The 12,059-nt window shown below is 37.8% G+C and overlaps 1 protein-coding gene across 7 annotated transcripts in view; it reads left to right on the top strand.

Annotated features, from left to right (window-relative positions):
• The window catches only part of marchf8 (membrane-associated ring finger (C3HC4) 8), a 123,541-nt gene that overhangs the window by 72,637 nt on the left and 38,845 nt on the right, over positions 1 to 12,059 (top strand). For 3 of the 7 annotated variants that reach the window (XM_067422525.1, XM_067422523.1, XM_067422524.1), the window contains exon 3: positions 6,274 to 6,393. The exons of the other annotated variants lie outside the window; for them this stretch is intronic. In XM_067422525.1, coding sequence (XP_067278626.1) covers positions 6,274 to 6,393 — 120 coding nt within the window. The remainder of the gene's footprint in view (positions 1 to 6,273; positions 6,394 to 12,059) is intronic. 7 annotated transcript variants of the gene reach the window in all.

The raw sequence follows: 12,059 nt of genomic DNA, 5'->3' as shown, positions 1-12,059 counted from the left end.
ACGCAGCACCAGTCTATCATAACCCTGCACTTAGTAATACATGACTGTGCTGTTTAATCTAAAAATGTGACTAGACGGAAATAGTATGCAGTAAAAAATGGCTTACATTTTGCTCATTCAAAGCTATTGTATGACTTGGATTGGAATATGATGCACAATTTATATGGTCCTTTATGTTGTTTTTGTCATTTTTGAAGCTTGTCAGATGGGGTAAATGAACTTACCTTTAAAAAAGCGGTGTTGTGTCCAAAGCTGTGCCCAGTATCATTCAACAAATCTCTTTGTGATTAGTAGAATCGATCACCGGTTTAGAACGAGATGGGGATTAGTAAATAATGTCAGCATTTTATTTGAGTGAACTGAGCTGAGCCACAGGTAAATACACAATGATTCCATTTTTTTTTGCCATTTATGCACACACAAACTCATCTTACATATTTGCACTTTAACGTGCTTATAAGTCTGATTATGTTTGCTGCATTTCCAGTATCATTATGTTGTAGATAATTATATACTACACCATGAGGTTTCAGAGGCTGAAGCAGATTGTTTATCATCTATGAATGACCTCGCATTTGCATTTAGACGTGAGGGAACCGTCCAGAGAGTCACCGGGGAACACAGAGGTCCTAGTGTCAGCAAACTAATTAGTCTTGACTGGCCAGAGTTAATTAGGACTGGCTTTTATTCCAACATGAGAAAAAAGAAAAAAAATCTGAAAGTCAACAACCGAAATAGTGTTTTCCCTACTGGAATGTAGTCAGATTAGAGCAATAACAGGAGGTTGATTATTGATTTTGCTGTGCTGCATTTGTGGACTGTTCTCTCATTTTCTCTCACTTTTCACTCATTATCATTTCATTTGTCTTCCATAGCGTACAGGAGATGTTTAGGTTACTAAATATAATTAGCAGTTATAAATACCACTGGTTAATTCAGATGTATTTAACAATTCCACATTTACATCTTAATGCTTTAATTGTACTTCTTAATTCCTCACTCTGGTGTAAATGTAGTTTGTGGTGGAAAATGGTTAAGTGAAACCGATGAGTGGATGTTAAGTACAACCCTGTTCCCCATTTCAGTTGTTGAGAAATGACCGTTTCCTGTGATTCAGTTTAGATAGTGCTTCAGCTCTCAGTCTTTTCACATCAGATCATGTGATCTCCAGTTCACAGGCCTCAAAGGGCTGGCGTTTGTTTGACAGGTCAGATGGGTAAACTGCTGCTCTCTGCTGAAAAGAGGCCAATAATTGTTGTCATTGCCCAGTGCTGCTTCTTTGATATTGAAATTTGAGATACCATTGTGTAAAAAATCATGAGCTCAAACAGGAAAATGCTTCAGTGCGCACTTCCTGCAAGATAGGGTAACATTCCCAGTGTCTCTCGTCATAAAAACCGTTCCAGGCTATTTCGATCTTTCCAAAAATCACATTATCCACTTTAACAAATTTTGCATGTTATTTAGGTTGTAAATTAATCCTATTTATGCTGACATGTGACATTTTAGAAAGCAGAGATTATACTGTGTAATGTGTGTGTGTGTGTGTGTGTGATTTCAAAGCTTTTGATTAGTTTAAATTATACGTTTGCAAGGGGTGCGATACGCTGAATTGCAAATCTAATCACTTGTTGATGTCAAGTTAAATACTGCATGAAATTCAATGCAGAAGTGGATGATCCCAGCATGCTTTGCTTGCACGTGACATGACAGGATTTGAAGCTTCTTGTTAAGACTTGTCTGACTCTCACTACTGCTATTTGTGTAATCGCTATGATCTGCTAGATAAACAAACAGTTTCACTGTGCACTGTATAATCTGAATTAAAATTATATTATAACTTTTTTTTTTAAAGTTCAAGACAAACTTTTTGCCTTGAAAGCCTGACCAGAAAGTTTGAAGTTTCAATGTTTCTTGTCTTACCACATTTAGTTATGAATAAGCCTGCATGAATCATGTAAAAGGAAGCCAATGTCAATTTTTTTGTTCTGAACTATGCAAAATTAATGAGGAATTAGACAAGAAAGTAGTTTGCATCGAAGTATAATGGTAGTCATTTGTCGTAATACAGTTCTCAAATATGTTTATCTGCTTATCTTACTCACCTCACACTCTTCCACAGTTAAAACTGAGACGTTGTTGTCTGGCTGTCTCCAGACCCAGCTCAATCTTTAGATTGGTCTGAAGAGTCTCTGAATCTGAGACTCTGTATTTTTACTGTGTAAAAGGTGTGATCAACAGACATAGTTAAAATGACTCTGTACGCCATTGGAAGGATAGTCCTTCAACCAATCAGAATAACGATTAGTCGCTTTTCTATCCATCATTGTGTTAAACCCGCTAATAGTGCACCAGGTAGATTAGCCAGTTTGTGATTGGTCCCTGCAAATTTGTAACAGAAGCAATATAAAAGTATGTACAGGTTTCCAGCCTGAGCTGCTGGGCGAAATCTAATCGCCGGCAGATCGTGCAGGGTTTACCCAGTCGAGAAGCGTTGCTTTGTAATTCCTGTTTGTCTTCTGTGAACAGGAAAGCCCACCTTTGATTTCATTGGTCATCTTGACATTGATAGAACTACGGCCGCTGTGGTACAGTGTGTGTGTGCAGTGGAGCAGCATCAAGGATATCAAATTTGGGGGGTGGACAATTTTGCCATATCTAATTATTGTATAACATACATGGCGATTACGGCCCTGTTGTGATGTAAACCAAAGGCTATTTCAGCCTATGTGTCCTACTATAGCTTCTGTTTCAGTGGGATTTATGTCAACACAGGACAGAAAATTGTATTCAACTATGGTCTTTAATGCTGTTTTGCTCTCTGTCCCTCTGGACTCATTGTTACCTTCATAATCAGAACATCTATTTTCCTGTATCTGTTGACTGTGCATGGCTTAACTTTGTTGTGGTGGAGGATGTTGCTGCCTTGCAGGAAGCAATGATATGAAATACGGCATGTGAGTCGCTTGATTATTGTCTTCAGAAAGGAAATATCTTTAACAAAATGTGAAAGACGAAATTTCATCAGCCGATATTCAGACTGCATTTCATCCTTCCTTCAGATCATGATGTTTGTTCTGTTGATTTAATTCTGCTGCTTCCTTTTCACTTTCTTCATTTACATTTTCTCTCTCTCTCTCTCCTCTCTCTCTCCTCTCTCTCTCTCTCTCTCTCTCTCTCTCTCTCTCTCTCTCTCTCTCTCTCTCTCTCTCTCTCTCTCTCTCTCTCTCTCTCTCTCTCTCTCTCTCTCTCTCTCTCTCTCTCTCTCTCTCTCTCTCTCTCTCTCTCTCTCTCTCTCTCTCTCCATGCAAAGTAGACAATAATAACTCGACTAATAAAAATAAGGAATAATTGACGGGCTGTTGACTTATTCGAAAATAATGCACATCCGAGGTGGGGCCACAATGCAAAGCGGAGTTCATTATTTAATAATAATTGAATGGACCAGAGTCAATTATTGCACTTGTACTATGGTTTCCACACCTCAAGACATTGTTCAGATGTTGTTTTTCAAGACATGTTTTTTGTCTTTAACCCGCTTGTGTGTAGGTCTAATTTCTGACTCATCTCATCCCACGCCTCTGTTGTTAATTTTAAACCGTCATTTTACAGCTGGTAACAGAGGCTTGATCCATTGATTTATTAGATTTATGAGTTATTAGAGAAAGAGAGAGAATTGTGTGTGTGTGAATTACTTCAGTCTGTGGGTCTCTCAAGAGTGTTCGGCACCTGCGTCTCTACTAATATCGAAACTTAGTATATCTACTTTAAGAACAGGGCCATTAATACAGCAAGAGTGGGAAATCCTGGAGTAGCATTGACAGTATGCGTGTGTGCGCTTGTGTGCGTTTTCCGTATTATTATTTTGTTGTTGTTGCAAAAAACATTAAATTATTTGTTGCTTTTATCCTGTTGTTTACTATATGTGTTTGCTTGGTCAGTGTTGTTGTGGGTTTTGGTTATTTTGCTTTTTAAAGCAGTAAGGACCCTTTGAAATAACTGAAATCATTTGGCAAAGTGATATGAAACTGTAATGCGGTCAACCTGCATGGAACTACTTGAAAATAATTGCACACCTTAGAACATTCCTAAACCAATCAGTTTCAAGCATTCAACAACTCCATGATAACAGAACCAATAACATCAGCGCAGATGATTTGTTAAAGCAGTTTTGCTCTTAAGAAAGGATGCTTTAATAGCCATGTCCTTTTTACATGTCCCTGTCACATCAACGAGCTGAACATTTATACTCTGCAAACCTTTTCCATTTTCAGAGTACTTAACTGATGGAAAAAATATTCTATACCAATATCTTGGAAAAGGTTCATTTGAGTTCATTATTATGTATCAGTGCACTTATAGTTTTTATAATGCACTATATTACACTTTGATGTATGCAAATGATACCTTTTTTGTTTAATTTTTAATTTATTTATTTTTTAGAAGAGATCTGTTGTTACTTTTTAAAGGAACCACTAACATAGCAATCATTCTGAACACCCTAACAACATCATTGCATTGTGGAATCAAAATTTTGCTCAGGCACTCAAACTTATTTTTAACTATGATGCTGTCCTGTCAGTCAGTCTTACTCCTTTTGCACCAGGTGGCTTAGTAGAATCGAAGCTTTGAGTAATTTGTAAATATCGTTGATAGGATTCCCTCAGATTTTTCCCCCTCAAGCCTGAAGCTGGTAAAGATTGTGTTCATTATTGCTCTTTAAACTCCATAGCAGAACCATGACCACCGTAATGCTTTTACCGTAATGCTTTGAGGAACTGTGCATTTTCTTGTGTTGGTTATGAGAACCAGTTGATGTCCTGAGAATTTGATTGTGTCATTAAGGCCAGTCAAACATGATCTGACAGGAAGTGCTGAGTGAAAGGGAGAAAGAGAGCAAGAGAGATGAAAATAGAAAGACGGTGATGGTGAGGTTGTAGCAGTGCTGTCTCATTTGCTTTCTGTTCCCCCTGACTGCTGTTGGTTGCGTTGAGCTGTCTGCTGAGGCAATGAGACATGGAGATAGGGAATCTTCGAGATGGAGGAAGAGAGCAGCCAGCTGAGGCAGTGTAGATGGCCATCTGTCATGGGTCTCCACTCACTCAGTGCTGATAACAACCTCTGCTCACCCAGTAGGATAATTCAATCTTCTCCGTGAGCCAGTCATGGCCATCAGTCTCTCCTCTGAGGCGGCCCAGATACCAGAAACTCTCAACAAAGCTTTACCAAAGTGTAACTTTGTGCAAATCATGATGTCACATTGCTGAGGTATTGATGTGCATTGTGCATTACTACTTTTTTTTTTTCACCTCACCTGGCAGGACACAATAAAGCGACAAGCTATAAAGGCTACTCTTCCTAAGTTTCTGTTCACATTCTTGCTTTCTACTTCTGCTGCCTTGTTCTGAGTAGAAGAGATCCAACCTGATTTTCATAACTGCAAGGCCATTTGTAGATTTAATTTTGGGGTTGGGGTTATGTCATGAATGTAATATTTTTATTTTAAAATATGCACATTCACTCTTAAAGGGATAGTTCACCCAAACATGAAAATTCTGTCATTATTTACCCTCATGTTGTTCCAAACCCGTAAGACTTTTGTTTATCTTCAGAACACAAATGAAGATCTTTTGGATGAACTCTGAGAGCTTTCTGTTCCTCCACAGCTATGCAACTACCACTTTGGCGCTTCAAAAAGTTCATAAACAGATTGTAAAACTAATCCAAATGAGTGGTTTGTCCAAATTATCAGAAGAGACATTGTTGCTTTATATGATGAACAGATTTAATGTAGGCTTTTAGTGCTAAAACAGGCCATCCTTTAAAAAAAAAATACTTTTTTTGTTTTCCTAACAACAGTGTGGTGTGTGAAGAAGTGGAGCACAGCAGCATAAAGAATATATAATGTTGGGGGGGCAGTTGAATATTAAAGGAAGCTTTGTTCCCCTCAAGTTAGTCTTGTATAGCCATATGTTCAGACTGACAGCAGAATGTTCATTAGTCAAAGACAGCTCAAGATAGACATGTAAGACGTCCAGTCACAGTTCATTTAGTTTAGCATCATGTTTAGGGGTGTAAAGAAAATGAAGTGGATGTGCCTTTATAACACTGTGTAATTCATTCAAGAATTGTGTGCAAGTTTACTGCAACAGTGGCTCAATGATTCTCTGAACTTGACAAAGTTTTGAAAATCCACTGTTTGCTGTCACTGTTATAAACAGCGGCTTTCTTCTTCCATGAGGGGGTTTGACGTCATGACTGCTTTGTTTCCAGGCGGATCGTAAAAGAATGCAACACACACATCTCCCGGAAATCCTGCAGAATTCAACCAATCTGATGACAACTTCGTTGATGATGTCTGAGGATGAGAGTACCCTCAAGTTGATGTCTATGGTGGATACAGCTCTTCGTAACTGTGGTTGAAACAACTTCTGATTGGCTGTGATTGTGTAGTGCCACAAAGCAGGCTTGTGTTAGATGTATACAAACTGATCAAACGTTTCCCAAACTTTCATGATGCCACACACATGGTGGAGTAATAACTTATTTTAATTCACCCGTTTTAGTTAATGCTAGATTTTTTGCTATAAATTATATACACATTATGTGTGTATCATGATCGCTGTCTGAGGCGTTTTTGTGTGCACGCGTCGGATCTGTCAGTCAGTGTGAGTAAGAGTTTTTTTTATCGGTTCAGACTCATGCCATCTAGAATTCACTATGAATATTCACAAAGTTGGAATGCTGCGCTTTAAAGCGATACCAAACTTATGCTGAGGAGAAGCAAGCAGAGAAAAACAGACAATGGTACTACTCTCAGAAAATGTACAACTAAAGATACTTTTAGATGTTTAAATGCTTTTTGGAGCATTGGGATCGCTAGACGGGGGCTTAGTGTCAAAAAATCTAAAAAGTTCACTTGTTTTGCCTGTAGCTCGACATTAGTCTGCGCTCATTCCGACTCATTTTGCCAACATGGATCACATATTCTGCTTTATTTTGTCCAGTTTCATGTTTATTACTTTACATGGTCAGATGTACACTTCCAGTCTAGGAGTGTGTTCACACCTGTAGTTCGGTACACTTGGTTCGGTTGGTCCAAACAAATAATTCCCCCAAAACATTCCTAATCCGGTTAGTGTTCAGATTGGCATTTAGTATGTGAGTAGAGTGGAGTGGAGTGGGAGCAGAGCGAGGAGTAGAGCGGCGAGATTTTGATTGGAGTGAGGAGCGGATTTTTTAAAAGTCGCTCCACTGCCGCTCCATCACGAGTACAATTCATGCCAACGGGCCGGCACATAATGACTACATTTTAGCCAGAACTAGAGCTTAGATCGTCTCAAAAAATCAAGCCCGACCCTACCCGAGCCCGTGCACCCAAGAGAGACCGGCCCTGCCCGACACATTAACTGTAATTATGACCCCGAGCCCGATTTAAACCCGACCATTTTTAAATACGTGGGCGTTCTGACGAGAACAAGCCTGTAATGACTAATGAGCGGAGAAACCTGTGTGACTCAGCTCAATAATCCACAGGCGCGCGCTCATGAACCCAGCAGTAAAATGATGTTTGTTCGAAACCAGCTCAGACATGACATAAATCTGTAGCTTACTATACTTGTTGTAGCCATCAAACAATGTTGTTTTTTTTTCTTTCATATTTATGTTTAAATATTATAATATTATTTTTAAATTTCATCTGATTATGATAGGCTGTAAGTGCAAAGATACGAGTGGGTCAGGAATGATTTAGGTGGTTATATTTAGTTTAATATTACGTTTTGTTTTGGAAAAAAACTTTCTTTCGTTTTGTACAAATTGTCTCTTAATAAAGTTTTCTTCGGCCAACTGCATGTATTTAATAAATAAAAAACAAAGAAGCAAACTATGAGGTAGCAGAAGCGATGAACAGTTCTCATGAACTGGAGCATGTCTCAAATAAACTGAAACTCAGCAGGCTTGCCTCACAGACATGAGGAATATGTAGCCTGTGTAGAATATGTGTAGAAACGAAAAGATTTAAATAAGCATAGTGCAGTGTTCAGAACTCACACGGTAAACAACCAGCTTGATACAGATGGATCACTGGCGATGGGCATGAGGGGGATTTTAAAGTTTAAGGGATTATTTTTTTTTACCTTCTACATACTGAATATGATCAGGTGAAAGCACATTTTAAACAGGTAGCACTTATTCACACGTAATCGTTCTCTAATGCATTCAAACACATCTTTGCTTACCTGCTTACAGTTATCAGTACTGTAGTTACAGTATACAGTTATTCTATTATATGATTTTGAATGAGCAGAAATCTGTATTGATCCGTAGATAAAATAACTGATAACAACGTATGCTCATCTTTCCAAACTTCCAAACAAAATTCGCAAGACTCGCAGCGACGCGGGGGCGTGGCATCACGATGGTGTTTCTCCATCGTGATGTCGGTCAGCCATCACGATGGACGATGATATCGTCCATCGGCACAACCCGTGACAGGTTCTGTCCTTTTTTAGGTCTCATCGTCCTGTTTTTTTTTTGTTTACATGTCTTTGGTCCATGTTGCATTCATATATCATTCGAACCACACCAGAATTCGTTGGAAACAGATGAAACCCATCTTTTCAGTGGTCTCGGTCCGCTTGTTTGGTGCACACCAGGGTTCAAATAGCAGCGTTCACACTTATTCAAATGAACCGCACTAACCAACCATGCAATGTGTGAACACACCCTTAGTGGGTGTTCATGAACATTAAGCTGCAAAGTGGACAACGGTGTTTCTCAACAAAAGACTATGAAGAGCGTTTTACCCAATATGGCAGAGAGAGTATTGCAGTAAACACTGGCACATTTATAGCCTTGAAGCAGTTCCTCTGGTTTCTATGGATCATATGTCATAAAGAGTGAGACTAAAGCAGATGGAAGATTCAGTGTAGTAGGGAAGGAGCCTCACATGCTGACAGAAGCCACAGAGACCGCTGCCATGTTCACTGTGCCCCACACTCTACTTTAAAAGCTCGACAGTGTTATCAGAGGTTTATGTTAACATGCACTCACGGAGATTGTATTGTTTGAGCACATTTGAGTGATATGTATATACCTCAAACTTCACTCTGCTGTTTTCTCCTCTAATCATCCCTGTCATATTACATTCAAGCACCAGCTATGCATTTGTCATCTCATTATATTATCTGTGCACTCATGGCAACCTTGGAGTCTGGCTCATTATTCCAGATCTGCCCACACACTTGATGAAGCCTGCAGATCCATAACAACAATGTATTAGTACTTGATTTCTGCTGGTGCTGTTTACTCTGCAACACACCTGAAGTGCTTGTAGACATTCAGCCACATATCCTGCATTGTATGACTGTTTTCTTTTTAGTTAAACGTGTTCTTTTGTTTATGGGGGACACACCAAAAGCAGGGCGAAGTACTGCAAATCGATTCATTTGAACAGAACGGACAGTGCATAGCGTGATGTGAGCACCCCGAGCATGTGTATTCTTGTGTGGCTCGATGGATTGTGCCCCTCGGAACAATCTGAACACCGCTGTGCGAACCAGTTTGCAGTGCTGTGACCCATTTCAATTTGGCACAATCTCTGCTTTGAAAGCCCATGTGAACCTCAAATTACTGTTTGGAACAAGCGCATTGATGAGGAAAACAGTTGAATTTACACTACCCTTCATAGGTTTGGGGCAAGTATAAATTCAAATTTTTTTTTCTTAAATAAATGAATACAATAAGGATGCATTTAAAGGGGTCATGACCTGCATTATTGTATTATTTTATAATGTTTCAGTGTAACTGCTGTGATTTGACTAACATCCTTGTACCTGAAATAGCTAATACATGTGGAAAACTTTTAGCACCTTTTTACTATTACATCTCTTAAGGTTAATTAATCGTGAAAAGTGTTGCTGTATAGCATTATATTTAGATCTATGGCATTAAATTCAGACCGTGGCAAGAAATGTTGCCGTGAAGAGCATTGTAGCCATTGACAGACATTTTGAGCGCATGAATGCAGTGATCTCGTTATTACAACTCGATTTCTGTACACTAAGGAATGTTTTCATCATAGCTAACACTGCAAACAGAATGTAAATAAGAGATTCAATGATTATATTGTGAGTTTTGACAAGAGTCCAGAACTCAGTCACTGATAAACTCATCCTTTTTGATTGACAGCTACAGCGATTGTAAAGGTTGTGTTATTTGATTACTGTCTGCATATAATTTAATCACAGTTTAAATAACAAATAGCCTATTTTTTATTAGTATAAATAAAAGGCTACAGTGGTAACGATGTAGAAGTAGGCGTTGATTTTCTTCTGCAGAGTTGGTCTTGTAGGCATATTCCCAAACGACCACTTTTATTGGCTTAGTTTCAATAAAAGCTGTTTTGGACTAACAAAGATGTTTTCAGTTCAGAAACTTACAAGATACTCTTGTATGATGACCTCTCGTCAAAAGGAACATTTTATTTCTTAATTCATGACCCCTTTAAATTGCTAATTTTAGAGCACTTTGTGTTGTTTTGCCATTTCAAATAAATGCTGTTCTTTTGAAATATTCTATTAATTAAATAATTCTAAAAATGTATAATGGTTTACAAATATTAAGCAGCACAACGGTTTTCAACATTGATAAAAAAGTTTTTTGAGCACCAATTAGCAAATCAAAATGATTTCTGAAGAATCATGTAGCAACAACTGGAAAAATTCAGCTTTGCCATCACAGGAATATATAAATTAACAACAATATAACTGTTTTACTGTATTTTTTACAGTTTCTTGATGAGCAGCCTTGATGAGCATAAGACACTCCTTTCAAAAACACAATGGACTAGTGTGTGTTCTGTTTAGTTTTAAAAAAGCGATTTCTGAATGAGGTAGACTACTATTTTTTTTTTAAATGACAAGCACCATGATGTGTTTTATAATTCTGTCTAACCATATTAATTTCAACATTTCTGTATGGTCTGTTGACACATCCTGTCAAATGTGAGTTTGAGACTATTAATATTGTCAGTTGCACTTGGGGTGTTTATATTAATAATATCAGTACTGTTATTGGTTTCTGTTTAATATATATATACAGGAGAAGTCGTGTCTCTGGTGGTCAGAGCAGTTAGATTACTCTTATGTGTAATTGTAGGGCTCTCATCTCTCTCTAGTGTTCAGTCTCAACAACTGATATTGACTTGATCTCAACTATTCCTTTTCCACATTTACAACACTACAAATCCTTTTTTGCAAGGTGAATTGTGTTGTCACCTTACATTTAAACATGACTTTTTGAAGAATATCCTGGTTGCTCATGGGCATGGGTGATATTATGCTCCAAATTTACACAATAAGTACCAGAAAAGTGGTCCATCTGATTTGTGTGCTATAGTCCATGTTTTTTTGAAGCCAAGTGACATTGTGTAATGAACAGATTGAAAGCTCTCAAATCAACTATAGTTTCATTAGATGTGCATTAGATGTTTCATTAGGTTTGATGTCAGTGACATCAAACAACATTGGTTCTCAACCTTCACTGACATTAAAGTATTCCTTTGAAATTTACTCCGCATCAAATTTTCTAATAAAATACCACTTGTGTGTGAGATGCATCAAATCCTGTACACTTTAAATGTAATGCCAAGTACATTTAAAATGTATAATGCAAACATTTTAATACAGTACAAATCTACTTTACCTGTTTAATTTGAAATATTAAAGTCCATAAAAGAGGGAAAAAGTTTGCAGAGCTAGTGCAAACATGCCTGAATCATCTCCCAAGAAGTGCACCATCAAAACGAAACATGAAAATAAACTAGGAAAATCCGCAATAATTTAATAATTTAAGACAATAAAACATGTTGCCATCCATAAAGATCTTCATCATAAAAACTCTTGTTTCCTGGTTTTAATGAAAGGTATGTCAATGTGGTTTTAGACTTTTGTTCTGATGTATCACATGAAAAATGCCACGTGTGCACTAACATGAACATATTTTGTTCGGAAACGAATCAGTTTGAATCACTTAAACAGCCAGTTTGAACTGATTCA

Source organism: Pseudorasbora parva, chromosome 17, assembly GCF_024679245.1.
Source record: "Pseudorasbora parva isolate DD20220531a chromosome 17, ASM2467924v1, whole genome shotgun sequence".
In the NCBI taxonomy this organism is placed as follows: domain Eukaryota; kingdom Metazoa; phylum Chordata; class Actinopteri; order Cypriniformes; family Gobionidae; genus Pseudorasbora; species Pseudorasbora parva.
Note: the sequence above shows the minus strand (reverse complement) of the source record. Positions and strands in the feature narration are given on the sequence as shown.